Source organism: Denticeps clupeoides, chromosome 7, assembly GCF_900700375.1.
Source record: "Denticeps clupeoides chromosome 7, fDenClu1.1, whole genome shotgun sequence".
NCBI classification, from domain to species: Eukaryota; Metazoa; Chordata; class Actinopteri; order Clupeiformes; family Denticipitidae; genus Denticeps; species Denticeps clupeoides.
The window spans coordinates 24,488,127-24,504,443 of NC_041713.1; the positions used below are offsets into that span (position 1 = coordinate 24,488,127).

General features: G+C 42.0%; 2 protein-coding genes across 2 annotated transcripts; both read left to right on the top strand.

The window, feature by feature from the left end:
• Nucleotides 1-5,452: 5,452 nt before the first annotated feature.
• LOC114794925 (interferon-induced transmembrane protein 5-like) lies at nt 5,453-7,045 on the top strand. Its single transcript, XM_028987793.1, has 2 exons — nt 5,453-5,726; nt 6,625-7,045. The coding sequence occupies exons 1-2, from the start codon at nt 5,520-5,522 to the stop codon at nt 6,844-6,846; spliced, it is 429 nt and encodes a 142-aa protein (XP_028843626.1). The 5' UTR covers nt 5,453-5,519; the 3' UTR covers nt 6,847-7,045.
• Nucleotides 7,046-10,186: 3,141 nt separating this feature from the next.
• On the top strand, nt 10,187-15,791 carry LOC114793885 (uncharacterized oxidoreductase YjmC-like). The gene is made up of 11 exons (XM_028986032.1): nt 10,187-10,194; nt 12,686-12,852; nt 12,971-13,159; nt 13,405-13,466; nt 13,575-13,628; nt 13,712-13,810; nt 14,102-14,237; nt 14,657-14,775; nt 15,308-15,403; nt 15,475-15,585; nt 15,662-15,791. The coding sequence occupies exons 1-11, from the start codon at nt 10,187-10,189 to the stop codon at nt 15,722-15,724; spliced, it is 1,104 nt and encodes a 367-aa protein (XP_028841865.1). The 3' UTR covers nt 15,725-15,791.
• The last annotated feature ends 526 nt before the right edge of the window (nt 15,792-16,317 follow it).

Sequence of the window (16,317 nt, forward strand, 5' to 3'; positions counted from 1 at the left end):
GACAGTTTGGTTTTGAGTTATTCATTAACCAAGTTAATTTGTGATTAATTTGATGAGGCATCGTGATGACTTCTCCTTTTCTTTCAGACTTTGTCTCCAAAACATCTAATCCTAACTGTCCCCATAATGCACTCATTCCTAATACTGTTCATCCTTGTCACCCCCAACGTAAATCTGTCCCCAACCCATATAACACTACTGGTCTCACTTCTGTCTTGTAAACCTTCCCTCCTGACACTCTAATGGGCACTGCAGGACTGTCCAGGATGCCTCTGTTCCAGAAAAAAGGAAGGGGTGCTGCAGGAGTGTCCTACAGTCCAGAGTGTCCTACTAAGATTGCACCTAAATCAACCATTTATTGCATCGTCAAAAACTTCAAGGATAGAGGTTCAAGTGGTGTGAAGAAGGCTTCAGGGTGCCCAAAAAAGTCCAGCAGGCGCCCGGACCGTCTCCTAAAGGTGATTCAGCTGCAGGATCGGGATATCACCAGTGCTGAGCTTGCTCAGGAATGGCAGCAGGCTGGTGTGAGTCCATCTGCACACACAATGAGGCGAAGACATTTGGAGGATGGCCTGGTGTCAAGAAACATAAAGGATAGACTGATATTCTACAAAGAGTACAGGGATAGGACTGCTGGGGACTGGCATAAAGTAATTTCCTCTACAAAATGCAGCAGCACTACTGATCTTCAACCTTCCCAAATTCTCCCACACCACCCCTCTGCTATGTTCCCTCCACTGGCTCCCAGTAGCTGCACGCATCAGATTCAAAATACTGATGCTGGCCTACAAAGCCAGACATGGAGTAACACCATCCTACCTCACAGCCCTTATTACACCTCACACTGCACCTCGTATTCTCTGCGCCTGGCATTTGCACTGCCATCCTAGGTCATAATGTCAAAACGCAAACTTCTTTTAAAGCTATTTCCTCTGTCTTCCCACTGTCAGCAGTGGTAAAAGTAGTCCTGACCTGTTCTAATTTTGTAAAAATAATTGAGAAGCATAATTCAGTTTATTAATCAATTTATTAAACCTGTGGCCTGGCATGAAAAATTGTGCCTGATCTGATTTCAAACTGTCAAGATTGTCAATTTATACCATGTTTCTACTGTGAGCGAGCACACTGGAAGTCACTGGAAGCTGGAAGCATTTTATCCAGGACAATGTCTCACTACAAAAATAACACCAGACAACTGCTTTAATTAGTGCTAACTAAAAACAGAAAGAGTTCTTTACAGAAAATATAAAAGAATACACATGCAAACGTTCCACATGCAGCACAGCAAACAAACACAATTTTCCTGACTGCCTGAAATGAAAAATCTGTGCTGGCTCTGCAGCCTGAGTATCAGGATGTATGTGAGTCTGCTTGTTGGTCCCCTGCCCGTAGTGTGCACTCGGTGGTAGTCATTCCCTCACTTCCGTGTCCGGATTCCTTTATATGGGGCAGTGGTGGCCTATCGGGTAAGAAAACAGACCAGTAATCGGAAGATTGCCACTGAGCAAAGTAGCATCCCCCACACACTGCTCCCCGGGCGCCTTTCATGAATGCCCACTGCTCACTAAGGGTGATGGGTTAAAAGCAGAGGACACATTTTGTTGTGTCACTGTGTGCTCTGCTGCAGTTTCACAATGACAATCACTTTCACTATTTTAGTTTATTTTGATGAACCGGTAAATGTATGTAGGTGTGTTTTTGTCATAAAAAGCCTTTCCAGTGTGTTTGTCTCTCTGCCTGCCCATACCAAGCCTGTGACTCATGTTCCTGGAAGTATTAAGTTGCCACCTCCCCCTCTGCTGCTCTGGAGAGAGAAAAGCAGCACAATGGATTATGTGGAAATGGAAACACAAAGCACTGCAGAAGAGCACAGTGAATATGAACATCCAGCTGAATAAAACCTAAAACATGTTGACAACATTCAAACCATGCAAGTGCCTGTTCAGCTTATGTTCTTTGAGCAGCAACACAATATTGTACACTTTAGTTTGTGTTGGAGAGCCCGATCTCCAGTTCCTGTAGCACATTTCTAGATTTCAACATGATTTTTTTATTGCCACTTTTTATCAGTATCATTTGTGTGTTTTATGATGAAAAGGGCTTCTAGAACTGTTAACCGGGAAGCAAGGAAACAGGAAATTAAAAATGATGGGACCAAGATCTGACAAGGATTTCATCCAGCCATAAAGCTGTTTATGGACATCAACACCTTCTGTGGATTTCAGGGCAACCCCTGCAGATTACTCTTCTTAACACCTCACGAGGCCAAAAAAATGTACAAGAACCTTTCAAAGCAAACGACAGAAACACTTATAAAGTATCTCATGAGACTGCTCCTGCTCCCACAAAACTGACCAATGACATGACATCTGGAATTACAATTAGTATCAGTTCAAAGTATTAGTATGGAGGATGCAGCTAAAATTATACATATATTTGATAAATATAGTTATATATTGCATGGTTAATGGAACTGTCTGTTATGTAGGGGCAATGGTGGTCTAGTGGTTAAGGAGGAGTACTTCAGATTGGCCTAGCGGGTAAGGGAACAGACCCATAGCCTTGATCCCAGTCACCTGCTCTGCTGCACTCACCACCCAATGCAGGTTCTTCCTCTCCTTGTATCACACTGTACAGCAGGAGGTCAGCAGGGTTTGGGGGAGGTGGGTGTTGTTTCCTGAGAAAGTTCCATCTTTCAGGCAGTGGTTGCCTAGTGGGTAAGGAAGTGGACAAATAATCGGAAGGTTGTTGGTAGGAATCCCGAACCTCTGAGGTGCCACTGAGCAAAGCATAGGATGGTTCTAATGTGATGCTGCTGCTTCTGGATGATGGTATCTGATCTCTCCTGAAGAGCAGGATGTGTGTGGTTTAGGGTGTTAGGGTCCCAGAGAGTTAGGGTCCCATGTGTCGAGAGTTGTTGCTTTTGTAGTGGTCATTGATGCGCTGCTTGTACTTGCATTTCGCCTGTTTGATGTTGTTAAAAGAGTGACGTGCTTCTTTGTAAGCCTCCTGGTTATTTGACATCATGGTAAGCTCTTAGCAGGGCGTGCACCTCGCTGTTGAGCCAAGGTTTCGCGTTAAAGAACACTCTGATAGACTTATTTTGTAGTAGCTAAGTCTGTTCAGACGTTGAAGTAGGATAGACAATAGATGTATGGTGTTGCTAAACTGTCCCTGAAAACATCCTTGTTGAACCCTTTAGCAAGCTTTGAAGCCAGCAGGTCATCAGAAAATTTAAGAAAATGCAAAAAATGAGGCCAGGTACTACACCACTTACTTTATGATACCATTTTCCCATAGACTTCACGTTTTAAATGGTAAATGTAAGAGTGCCACCTAGTGGTTCATGCAGGACATCTCAATGGTGTTGAAGTTGAACGTTTAAGTTGGCTTTATTATAATTTCAGCTATATACATGTTAGACAGTACATAGTGAAATGAAACATTGTTTCTCCGGAACCTGGTGCTGCATGTAACATATGAACAATTAAACATACTGACAAGTAACAACAAGTTACATACTGACATAAAGTGCACGTGTGCAACACAGACAAAAAGTGCAAACAGGGGACACAGGCCGTGCAAGAGTAACATTTAACAAAAACGTGTAGACAACAATGAGACAGAATAATAAATGTAAAAGTAAAAAGTAAAGTAAAAATAAATAAAAGTAAAAATTGTGCAAACACATCTGTGCAAAATGGAAGAGTGCATTAATAGATAATACAACTCGGTATAACAGAGGTAATGTGTGTGTGTCAGTCCAGAGTGAAAAGTCCCTGAGTGTTCAAGTGTCTGATGATGTCACATCGGCGAGCTGATGGGGGAAGGAAGCGCAGAGGCGGGACATACTGAAAACAAGGATTTATTAGACAACAAAGGAAAACGGTGCTAAAAACAGGGAAATAAGGGGAGAACTTAGCCCGCAGGCGTGAGCCGATTGCCAGAACTTAAAACACATCAGATAGTTGACAGGTTCACAGAAGGTCAAGTTCACAAACAAGTTCACGAAAATGGCGCCACTGCTGATCGGTGGCTGCATGGCGCCTTTTAACTTCCGGCTTGACTGGTCATAGGTGATGTCTCCAAATGATGCTAATCCTGACAGATGACCTGTGGAAAGAAGCTACTGCACAGTTTGGCAGTGAGGGCCCAAATGCTTTTGGCAGCGTGTGTGGTAAATGTCCATTATGGAGCGAGAGAGAGACTCCAATGATCTTCTCAGCTGTCCTCACTATCTGCTGTAGGGTATTGTGTATATGGTGCAGTTCCCCAAACAGACAGGGTTGCAGCTGGTTAGAATGCTCTCAATAGTCCCTCTATAGAATATGGTGAGGAATATGGAGAATATGGTCATCTACTTCTCCGCAGAAGTAGAGGAAGTCTTGGCTGTTAAGCTGGTGTTGAGATTCCAGGAGAGATTCTCCTCTAGATGAGCAACGAGGAACTCAATCTCCACACAAGATCTGTGTCATGGGTGATGTGGTTGGAGCTGTGCATCGCTGCACAGTCATGGGTCAGCAGGGAGCTCCAGTGCTCAGTGCGGTGGTGCTGGAGATGCTGGAGATGCTGTTCCTGATCCGGACCAACTGAGGTCTCTCAGTCAGGAAGTCCAAGATTCAGTTGCAGAGGGAGGTGTTCAGGCCAAGCAGGCTCAAATTCACGTCCAGGTGCTTAGGAATGATGCTATTGAATGCTGAACTGAAGACTATGAACAACAGTTGTGTGTATGTGTCCTATTGACCAGGTGGGTGAGGGTCAGATGCAGGGTGGTGGCGATGGCATAGTCCGTGGAGCAGTTTGGATAATAGGCGGGTTGCAGTGGGTCCAGGGTGGAGGGCAGCAGGGTCTTCATATGTTTCATGACCAGCCTCTTGAAGCACTTCATCATGATGGGTGTAAGTGCAACGGGACGGTAGTTATTAAAACATTACACTGACAATGACAATTGAGATTTGAAGGTTCACGTTTTAAAGAATAAATGAGCAACTACAGTATTCTATGGCCTCTAATTTTAAATTGAACCTCTGGTAGTCTCCTGACAACAGAACTTTTTTTGTGTGTGGTAAAAATCTCCTTGAAATGTACATTAAATTACCTTTGTGTCCTGAAGATGGCAGTCATTTGCCAAACTGAGGCCGACCATTAATCATTCCTGCAAATTTTCAACAGCAGTTTGACGAATAATGAGGCATTTAAACATACTGGTGAAATGAATAATACAGACTAGACATTTCCACCAATTAGTAATTAAACAGTGGTTGAATACAGTGTTCAGAAAGGGTTTGAAGAGCTTGGTGGGGCAGTCCACACCATGGACAGTCCATGAGTCCCAGCAACATCCTGCTCCTTGCTTTCCTTGAGGCCTGACCACATAATGACTGGCCTTCCCAGTCCTCCCAGCCATCTGCCACCTCCCATCTCTGGCTCAGATAAAAGCTGTACGCGGCGTGGAAGGACCTTTTACAGGTTTCTCAGCAGTAGAACCACCACCACAACTGACTGAGACAGGAGACAGGATGGACAACGCTACCTACTGCTACTCTAATGACTGCACCCCGCTCACCAGCAGTAAGTCTGCTCGCAAGCCAGCCGGCTCCACCGTGGTGAATATGGGCCATACAGCCAAGGTGCCCCCTCGTGACTACCTCGTCTGGTCTCTCTGCAACACCCTGTACGTCAACTTCTGCTGCCTCGGCTTCATGGCTCTCATCTACTCCATTAAGGTGAGGGAATTCTCAAATCACACAAAACAGCGACCTTACCTTACATTCCTTATAAACATAGTTTGCTAAAAGCCTGTTTACTGGTTTAATGTGACTTTACATTGACTTGACAAATAAAACAGCAAAAAAAGATTTAGTATAGGATCAGATGCCAGAAATATCTGGCTAGAGGCTGTTTAGTTCCTGCATGCACAGCTGGCCAATGTTGTAGGTTCCAAGTTAATCTTCAGGCAGACGGTGGTGATATGAACAAGGCCATAGCAAGGCTGGGATAGCTCAGGGACTAGAGCTTGAATTTACATTTTACATTTACGGCATTTACTGCATCTACTGCTGGTTTCTCTGCCGCAGGAATGTGAGTGTGGACAATACAGCAAATACAGCCATGCAAGATCATTTCCTCTGTAACAGCATCGCGCTGAAATTGGAGATGTGGTGTGCAAGTTTAAAATGGAGTAATTGGTACGTTGCTAATGGGAGATTAGAGGTGTGTGCCCTGGCCCACGCCATGAAAACACAGATGAAGTGCATAGACGTACAGACGTCTGAAATCCACGTATAAGTTGAGTGCAGAGAGAGAATACCAGCTACTTTGTGTCATAAACCAGACGCGTTTCATGTGTAACTGTCTCCAGAATTGAATGTTAATATCTGAACTGGTTTTCTGTAACACAATGGATCAGACAGATCAGCATTTCTTGGCTGTCTAGAAATAACCAGCATTACCATTTTTTTTGCATCTGAAATAAAGACGTGATTCCTGGATACGTGTACTAGTTCTGGGTTTTGGTGAATGTGTGTTAATTTGCTGAACTTCAGCACTTTCACCGGTAACCCAGCTACATCTAACTGAGACAAAATAATGGTAGATTAACAAATTGCTTCACATCATACTCAGGCCCGTGACCAGAAGACCCTTGGAGACTTGCAGGCTGCCCAGGAGTGCTCAGACAAGGCCAAGTGGTACAACATCCTGGCCTCGGGTTGGAACCTGCTGGTGCCTCTGCTGATCCTGGGTCTGCTGGTTCTGCTCTTGGTGCATCTGGGCAGTGCTGAGGGCTCCTTTGATTTCTTTGGGGAGGACGGCTTCCAGAGCTTCATGAATCTGTTCAGCAGGTAGACAACAAGAAAGGAACAAGAATGGCTGGCATAAGTTCCCCTCCATCCATTATGCCTTCTCTGCAAACATTGACTTATTTACTGACAGTATAACTTTTCTGTATGTATGTATAAAAAGTGTTATTATTGTTATTCATGGGTAGGACTTTCTTAATCCTAATCCATTTGTGAAAATGTGATCAATTTAAAATAAAATGTTTAATAACATAAAGTGGAAGTGACAACATTCATTATTAAAATAATCTGAAGCAGAGAAAGGAAGCAGACAAATGTCTCGTGCAAAAAGATGTAAAAATGTGTGGAACATTATGGACAATGACCCAATGCTGGAGCCAACAATGACAGTTTGTGTCTTGGTCTTTTGTCAGATTCTTTCAAAAAGGATTTCCAAACAATGCCTTGCCACAGGAGCTAACCAGGTTAACAACTATGCTGTTAGCAACTCATTGGGTGTTATTGGGTGTCACTGCATTCCCAAGTTTCCCAACAGTTCTAATTTTCAGATCAAAGCTCATTTTTGCTGGAATGAACAGTGTGAAAACAGACATAAAATATTCAGGCCATTTAGACAGCAGGCTTCTAAGTAGCTTCACCTAATAATTATTTTTCATGTTTTCAAGTACTGGTCAGAAGTTTGTTTTTTTAAGTACATAAGGAATTGTTTGCTGGAAAAACATAGTTCTGCAAATTAGTATCTTGGACTGGAAGTGCCAGAGTGTCATTTTCCTTAGTTTGGTGTGTAACAAACCTGAAAGGGCTTGAAACACTTTCTTTCCAAGAGCATGTTTTATGTAGTCGTCAGTGTACCTAGAGCAGACTCTCCATTGGCCCATCATCAAATTCCCTGAGACAGAACCTGCTGTGTTTGAAGACCTCCATACCCCCCAACACCCAGAGCCTTCTGCTCTTTAAAGTGTCTTTTCTTCTCCTCCCTGTCTCCCACCCTGCATGGACCTGCATTAGTGGCCACTCCTCAGCAGACTGGGATATTTTTATGTGCCCAAATCAAGGGCTTAGCTGCCAACTTTCTATTTTCTCCCACACAAACGAGTGGAAGCAGATGTGGCTCCAGGAAAAGATTAAAGGGCAGCCCAGAAACTGGGCTTTGAAACTTGGAGCAAGCGACCACTCCCTTTGCTAGCAGCGACCACACCAGTTGCCAGTTCTTGATCGGCGGGAGAGAGCGAGAGAGAGAGATGCAATATATATGGTGGTTTGTACAGCTGTGACCCACAACTGTACGCAGAAACCCAGTTCCCTTTTACACTAGAAAAAGGCCACTTACAAAGATCTAGGATTAACACCACTTTGTAGGACCCAATCATACATAAATGTATTTCATAACCTTTCCTAATGTCTTCAATAAGTCTACATAAACAACAATTTCACAATAATGTTACAATGCTCACAATGCTCTACAAAGATTTCTTACTCTATTAATAGTCACTCATGCTATGATAAAACAGTGTCAAATGTTGTGAATGAATAGTTTAGTTTTTAAAAATTTACAATAACAGACATTCTTAGCTCATAATTGGGCCGCATTCTTTCCTCTTGTAACAATAGCATGCTTGCTAGCCATGTCAGAAGGTCCATCTCTTCCATTTCCATGCATACAATTATACTCTTAAAATAGTCTTAAAATTCAGTTGAGATCTGAATGTTGTATGTTGACAGGAGTATATTCAGCATAAAGGTTTCATATTAAGATGAGACTAAAATTGTAATCTTGATTTTTCAGTAAGTAACTGTAATTTAGTTACACCTTTTGTCTAATAATGAATAATAAATGTTTTCATTAATAAATGAAGTAATACTGGTTCTCACCAACACTGTATGCTAACAGTATTCATTGTACAATATATATGATGCCAATACAGGTGTGGCCCCACCCCTGATGCACTCATCCGCTGGATAACAGTCACCAGAATACTGATCATTCAGTCACCACGCCCACCTAAATCACCTTTAAAGCCCCAGTGCACCCACTGCTGGGAGTCTGTATGATAACGTGGAACGCGCTCATTCAGACTGTGTCAGTTCCATTCGGAGCTGCCTCCACCCTCAAGCTTCCTAATAAATTCAGAAACCTCGGCAGTCCCTTTTTACGGACTGTGTGGTGTTCTATTTCTGGAATTATGTCTGTAAAATGAAGAAGTGAATTTCTAACATGCCATGGCATCACAACAGTGAAGTACCTCCAACAGCATTTCTAAATGCATTGACGGTTGTGCTTACAAGATCAATTTTCCATTGTTATAATATTATGGGCTCATACTGTACAGTGGGCCTATATAATCTAGGTGCGGTCTTTGTCTCATCAGATCTTCCCAACAAACACTCCACACTGTTCTGATAAGCAGTAAACAATAAATGCATGCTGGGTCGCCCTGGCACTAAGTGCAAGCATGCTTTGAATCATGAAGCTAGGCAAATTTCTAACTTTGTTTTTGCCCAATAGTCTTTGCCTGGACCTAAATAAAATAAATCCCATGTCCCTTACCAGATGCGTTGGTCTTCAATTCAAATTCCCTGTGGTTCTGATTGCCATAAATCGCTTATTAAATAAATAAATAAATAAGAGTGTCACAGACATTTTCACTTTAGCATTAGAAAGCACAGCATCCTGGCAGCAACCAGTTAAGACAATAAGACAAAGAGCAAGTGTGAGAGAGCAGCTGTGGGCAGTTTGCCATGTTATGGCCCTTGTTCTGCCTGAAGTCCTCAGAACCTGCTCTCTTGGCATGCTGTTTGTCTGTTTTAGAAGCTGATTGACGTTTTCCTGTGACATGATGAGGAGTAGAATATACAACGAATTAGTCCTGGCAGTGGCCGCTGATCAGTGCGTGGGTGACTGTAAATGAATGAATGACCTAACATATCTTGAGATATTCCATACACAATGTCTCCATGTAACAAAAATAGTTCTGAGGGCTAAAGTTGTGCTGATCCACAAAATTGTGGACCTAATTTTATGTAGCCTATGGAAAATCTAATCATAATTAGGTTCTGGTGTCAAAATTTGTAATTGTACGGAATATATTGTAATCACACGAAATGTGTAATGTAGCTGGGTAACGGTTTACCCACTTTGTTTCATTTGATCACACATGGCGACAGCCAAAGGTAGACGGGTGCCCTTTAAAACAGGGCAACTGGTGCAACAAAAGTTTGCTTAAAGCCTGAGGTCTCGTGACCTAACCTTTCCGGAATATACCGAGTCCTATGTTTGTGTTAAATAGTCGAAACCTGACTGACTTAACAGTGCTGGGTGCTTCCATCAGCAGGGAGCTGGTAGAACGCCTTTCACTTCCCAGCAAATTAGACGTGAACAGAGCATCATGAGCAGGTACTGTACATTGGGGATGGATTTGATTTATTGGCAGCAACAGAGAATCAGATTGTACAGTAATTTTACATATTGTGATTCTTAGTATTTAGTACAACTGATTGAAACTGGTTGATGAGTAAAAACTTTGGTTTTATCCACATTACATATTTCTTGAATCCATGCATTCATATTATTAAAATGTTATGTTAATTTTATGATGTTTTGTTTATTTTTTAAAAAATATTTTCTAGTGTTTGTGGTTCATTTTCACCTTGAACCTTTGAACAGTCCAGTGTGTAAGCCCAAGCTAAACAAACACAGTACGCTGTTGCTTCCATGTTTAAAAAGATTGGTTGGAATGGTCTGATTTGTAAATTGTGTTGCATCTTTGGGAAACTTAATACACTTGACTGACGTTCTAAAAATGCTTTAAAAATCTAAACAATAATAGTAATTTTTTATTGTAAATGGCAAAGTGAGAAAAAAAATCAAAATCAAATCATATTTGGTGTTATTGCCATTTGCCTTCAAGCCAGCAGCATTTCTAAGAGGTAAACTTGTACAAAGGCAGAGATCAAGATCTTCATCTTGAAAACAGTGATTTAATAAAAGAAAAACAGCTGCGTTAGAGGTTTAAAACTCGGTTTGGAACAGCCAGACTTGTGTAAGCCGAGTTTCATGACATTAATCATATACCACAGCAAGACAAAACCCAGCAAAGAAGGTAGTTATACTGCATTGGCAAGGTCTATCCCAGAATAAAGACTTCCAAGCAGACTGGGCTATCAAGATGTGTTGTTCAAGCTCTTTTGAAAGAAACTTAAGGGCTGAGGATCATTACACGGTGATCAGACAAGGAACCGGCAAGCTTATTTCCCTTTGAAATCAGAAGATGTCATGCTGTGTGTCAGCTCAGAGCTGGCAGAGGACCCATGTTCACCCAACTGATGTCCAGAGAAGTCTGGACAGAAGTAGTCTTCATGGAAGAATTGTATCCAACAAGCCCCATATAATAAGAGAAATGGCAGGTGTCCTTACCCCATGATTAAATATTTGAACTACTTAAACTATATTTAGTTATTTAAAATAGCAGAAGGCAGTGGGAATCCTGGAAAGCAGAACAATAATGAGTTTCTGCAGGGAACTGTGAAACATGGTGGAGCCACTTGGGGTTACATTTTGGCAAATGGGTTTGAAGATTTGGTCAAGATTAACGGTGTCCTCAATACAGACAAATACTTATCCATCATGCAATACCATCAGGAAGGCATACGATTGACCCCACATTAAAATGTAAATGTAAATGTACAAGTCAGGGACCCACTCTGGGCAGGACACACACACACAGGGCCAATTTAGAGTTGAATAAATTAAAATTCAACAAATTTGGAATTGGAAAACCCAGAGCAATAAATGTGCCCCGGACACAACCCTGAGCCTTGGATGTGTGAGGCCAAGATGATCCCACACATTTCACCTCCTTCCCACATATAAACTTTAGTTATTCACTTACTACACATAATGACTCATAGGCAGGAGTCATTATAAGAAATTTCATCTATAATATTCACCAATATTATAGTGGTACAGTGGTTTTAATGTTATGGCTGATCAATACATAAGGCTCACAGGGTGTATCAAAAATAAGTATAACCCTCAAAGGCAGATTTCTATATATACACACACCGCTCAGTGATGCTGGCTCATAAGGTATAATCATGCCACAAAGCCTTCAAGAGTGACGTCCCCTCAGTAATGATCTCTGCTACTAAGGCATAAATGAATTGAAGGGTACTCCAAAAGCCTCAAAGGTCCTGTAACTATTGCTGGGAAGGCTAAATACGATATGGTATCTTAAAGTGCTACTTTGATGTAAAATGCTTTTTTTTTACAAGAGCATAAGGTACAAAACCAACTTTTCTGGAGAAGACAGATGTCCCTGAGACACAGCGACTCTTTACAGCTAAAACACAAAGGAGAGAAAACTATAGCATTTGCTGGCTCACATTTAGCAAAAATATATAATGAATAATAATGAATTATTTCATCCTGGGAAATGGCAATGAAGACTATAAGCAAGATCATTAATAAACTATTCAAAAAAGCACATCAACGCAGTGTAACATGTTTTCTTCAGGTTGCTGTGTCAAAATCTTTCTTTTTGTGTGACGTTAGGGATTAGGTGTATTATTGTAGGTGTGATTATCAGGATAGAAGGTTCATTTGAAAATATATTTCCAAATGTAGCACGCATAAATGATACAAACTGTTTATTGTCAGGATCCGGTCCAGGGTTTGTCCTGTGTTGCCAAGTGTCCTCACTTGTGTAAGATTGTATAAAGCTGTTATGCAATCATATACTGTCTCTGTTCGCTGTCGGATCATTGTTACTTGATGTCTCCCCTGTCCTGTTCACCATGTATTAAACTGTTTTGTGATGTTGCGCGTATGCGTCCTTGATCCTCGTCATGTCCATCGTGAAATTAATGTAGCTGACATTGTACTAAAGCCATGTCTCGCTCATCAGGTGTCTGATTTTAAAGGCTGAGGTGCAGACCTTCATTGAGAAGTGTATGCAGAGTGTGAGCACCAGTCCCAGCCATGCTCGGAGCTTAGCAGAGGTGCTGGTGGAAGGGGACCTCCGAGGACACTACAGTCATGGCCTTAACCGGCTAGGTACGTCTGACAGAGTTGTCACAGGGTGGATGAGCACCTGGACCTGTGTTCGCAGAGCACTTCTTTTTTCATGTCATTCTTGCAATTAGTTGCGTCACTTACTCGTGCATTGTTGAAGATGTGTATGTCAGAGAAATCAAAGCAGGAATCTGTGCCAAGGAGGGCGAGCCAGGCATTGAAAAGGAAAGTGTGGCCACAGCACTGGTGAATGGGAGGAATCTTCTGGGACCAGTAGTGGGCAACTTCTGCATGAAACTGGCCATCAAGAAAGCCAGAGATGTGGGTATCGGTTGGGTGGTGGCCAGGGGTAAGGACATGCTATCAGGGATGATGCACGTAAAACAGTGAAATAATAGGTTAACATTTTCTCATTGACTAAAATATTTTATAATGTATAAAGGCTTTCGTTAATTTTAAGGACATTTGTAACAGTGTGTGAAAAAAATTATAATCATGAATAGATTTAACTGTATTTACAGCCTGACGTAGGAGATAGTAGTCTTTGCATTATTTTTTTTTTGCTAATGAAGGTTTCTTATCTTATGATCACAGACTCCAATCATTATGGCATTGCAGCTTATTACTCCATGCAAGCGCTAAAAGAAAATATGATTGTGAGTTACTCTGCCTCATTCATGTCTCTTTAAAGGCTGGTGCCTTGTAACCGCTTAACGTTTCTCTTCTTTTCTCTTCTCCCCCACTTTAATGGGCAAAAATGACAGGGTATGTCTTTTACAAACACCTCTCCACTGGTGGTCCCCACACGTGCTAAAGAGGTGCTCACCAGTTTCTCTGTACATGTTCATGTTGGATAGATGACAGATGATTATCATTTTGTCAATGTATGCTTCATCTCCAGTGTACTCTAGGCACCAACCCAATTAGCATAGCGGCGCCGGCTAAAAATGGAGGTAGTTTTGTGCTGGACATGGCTACATCAGCGGTGGCTCTAGGGAAGGTAAAGTTTATTTGCAGCTCCACAAGTTATTGTTCTCGAGAAGAGCTGCCAGATTTTTAATAAATGCTGTAGTCTGCCATCTATTGGTAAGAAACCCTCCCAAAAAATGTGTGAAATGTGTATTTATTTAAATGAGAGAGGATATATTCAATTTGATGCAGCAATCTATTATGCATAATTTTATTGATCAGTAAAATCCTCTTTATGGCTGCAACCCAGAAGACATGCCGTGCATGCAGGATGCCTGACAGTTCCATGAAGGCCTGTGACTGACATCTTGTTTGGCCACAGGTGGAGATCCATGAGAGGAATGGTAGCTCCATTCCAGAGGGGTGGGGCTGTGACTCACAGGGCAGGGTCAGCACAGACCCCAGCAAGGTGCTGAACGGAGGAGGACTGGTGCCGCTTGGTGGCCCTGAGATTACAGGTCAGAATCTTCCATCTGGTAATATTAATATGGACTGAATTCTAGGGCTACAGTCGTTTGATTCCTGTCCAGGACGATCTATATCTATCTATCAATCAAATCTGCAATTACAACAGTAAAATATATGTACACATATTATATCACATGACAATGCATTCATACTGAATAGTCTTCGCCAAACTGCTGAAGCAAGAAATTAACCTAAGTAACCACTCAATCCTCATGAAGGGAAGCAGGGGTCAAAGCATGTGGTCCAACATTTATTCTAAATGTTTGATTCTTTTTCATTCCTTGTTTTTTTTACTGGAGCGCCTAGATGGTGACTTTCAAAAAAGATTTAAAAAATAACTGCTGCAGTTTCTATCCTGTTTAAGAATTAATCATAAGTATTAAAAAGTATACTTTGGCGGTTTGTTTAGGAGGACACAAGGGCTACGGCCTGGGCCTGATGGTGGAAGTGTTCTGCGGGATGCTGGCTGGCTCGCGGTACAGCCGGCACATACGCACTTGGAGAGATACGGACCGGGTTGCTGATCTGGTTTGTATTGGCGCTGTTGCAGTGGATTTTCTGCAGTGCTGTGGCACCCTGCCAACCCAGTGCCTAGTTGGTAGTGAGGACAGGGCCCTCTGGTGGTGAGCAGGGCGCACTGCGCTATGTTCTGGCCTCTTTGGTTACTGCGTTATTGCTAAACATGAGGCTTGTTCACTAGTTAAAGAACAGAACTTCTTATCTGGAGCTGCATCCCTTTTCGAATGTGTACATATTTGTGTCACCCAGAGTTTAAAATGGCAGGAGCCACGTGATTGACCGCTTTCACGCATGTGACTGTGTCTGTCAATACCTGCATACAATTCATTAACATCAATGTTGTTTCTTTTTTGATTTATCTATTTGTTTCTGTAAATCTTGAGGACGCCTATGAACATACATGAGTGAACAAGCCGCACGCTGAGCTTAGCACCAGTGTCTCTATCCTCTCAATCCTCAAACACACAGGACATATGTTCACAGATAAAGGTGTGAGGAAAATAGAAGAAAAACAATCATGAACATGCTTTTTCTCTTTTAGGGTCAGTGTTTTGTTGCAGTTAACCCTGAAAACTTTGCTCCAGGCTTCAATGAAAGAATGTCTGAACTTTTGCACATAAATAGGAGTCTAGAGCCGGTAGGTGAACAGGTTGCTTGTAATCCACTTGAGCTCTCATAGGTCAGAGGAAACTAACTCATCTCTCTCAGTCTGAGCCAGAAAAGCCAGTTCTCGTCCCAGGAGACCCAGAGAGGATGCATATTGAGAAATGTCAATTATTAGGTGGAATACCATATCCTCTGAAAGTGGTCAGGCACATGGTAGGTCTATCTGCCTGTCTGTCTAGGTCTATGTAGGTCTTTCTGGAGTTAACTTCATTCATTTCATTTCTTTCAGAATGAGTTTGCCAGAAGTATTGGAGTTTCTCCTGCCTTGCCAGTGAACAGATATATTCAGTAGCAGCGCATCTCATCTCAGAGCAGATCTATGTAGACATGATATCTCAGCAGTGCTCTCTTGGGAAATTACTCTAATACAGTAATTAACAAGCTGTTAATTACTGTATCAGGGCTTTTATTATGCAGTAGAAATATTGTAGTCCTTGGTAGTCTACTGTAGAAACTTGATGGACATAAAAATGTGAATAAATACATGCATTTTGATTTAAAGTGCCACGGGTGCATGTGAATATTTGATACTTGTATCAGCTGTAATGTTTCTGGTTAAGATTAAAGGGGAAATGTGTCATGTCTAATATCTTTGAAACTTGGGTCTCCAGTCTAAGCAGTTATGCTACATATGCTACACCAGCATTCATTTCTTATTTGGGCCTGTCAGTATGACAGACCATTTACTATTGTGCTGGGAATACGTTTTTGGTTCCCTAAGGGTAACCGTTGAAGCTGGGAGCCAAGGCAAGGCCAAAGGCCTCGACGAGACCTACGATCTGACATATGGGACATGTTTGTAAAACCCGGAAAAACTGGGAAAAAGGCATAAAAGGACACGTGTTACATTCAATGCTGTCACAATAAGACCATGAAATGCACAGA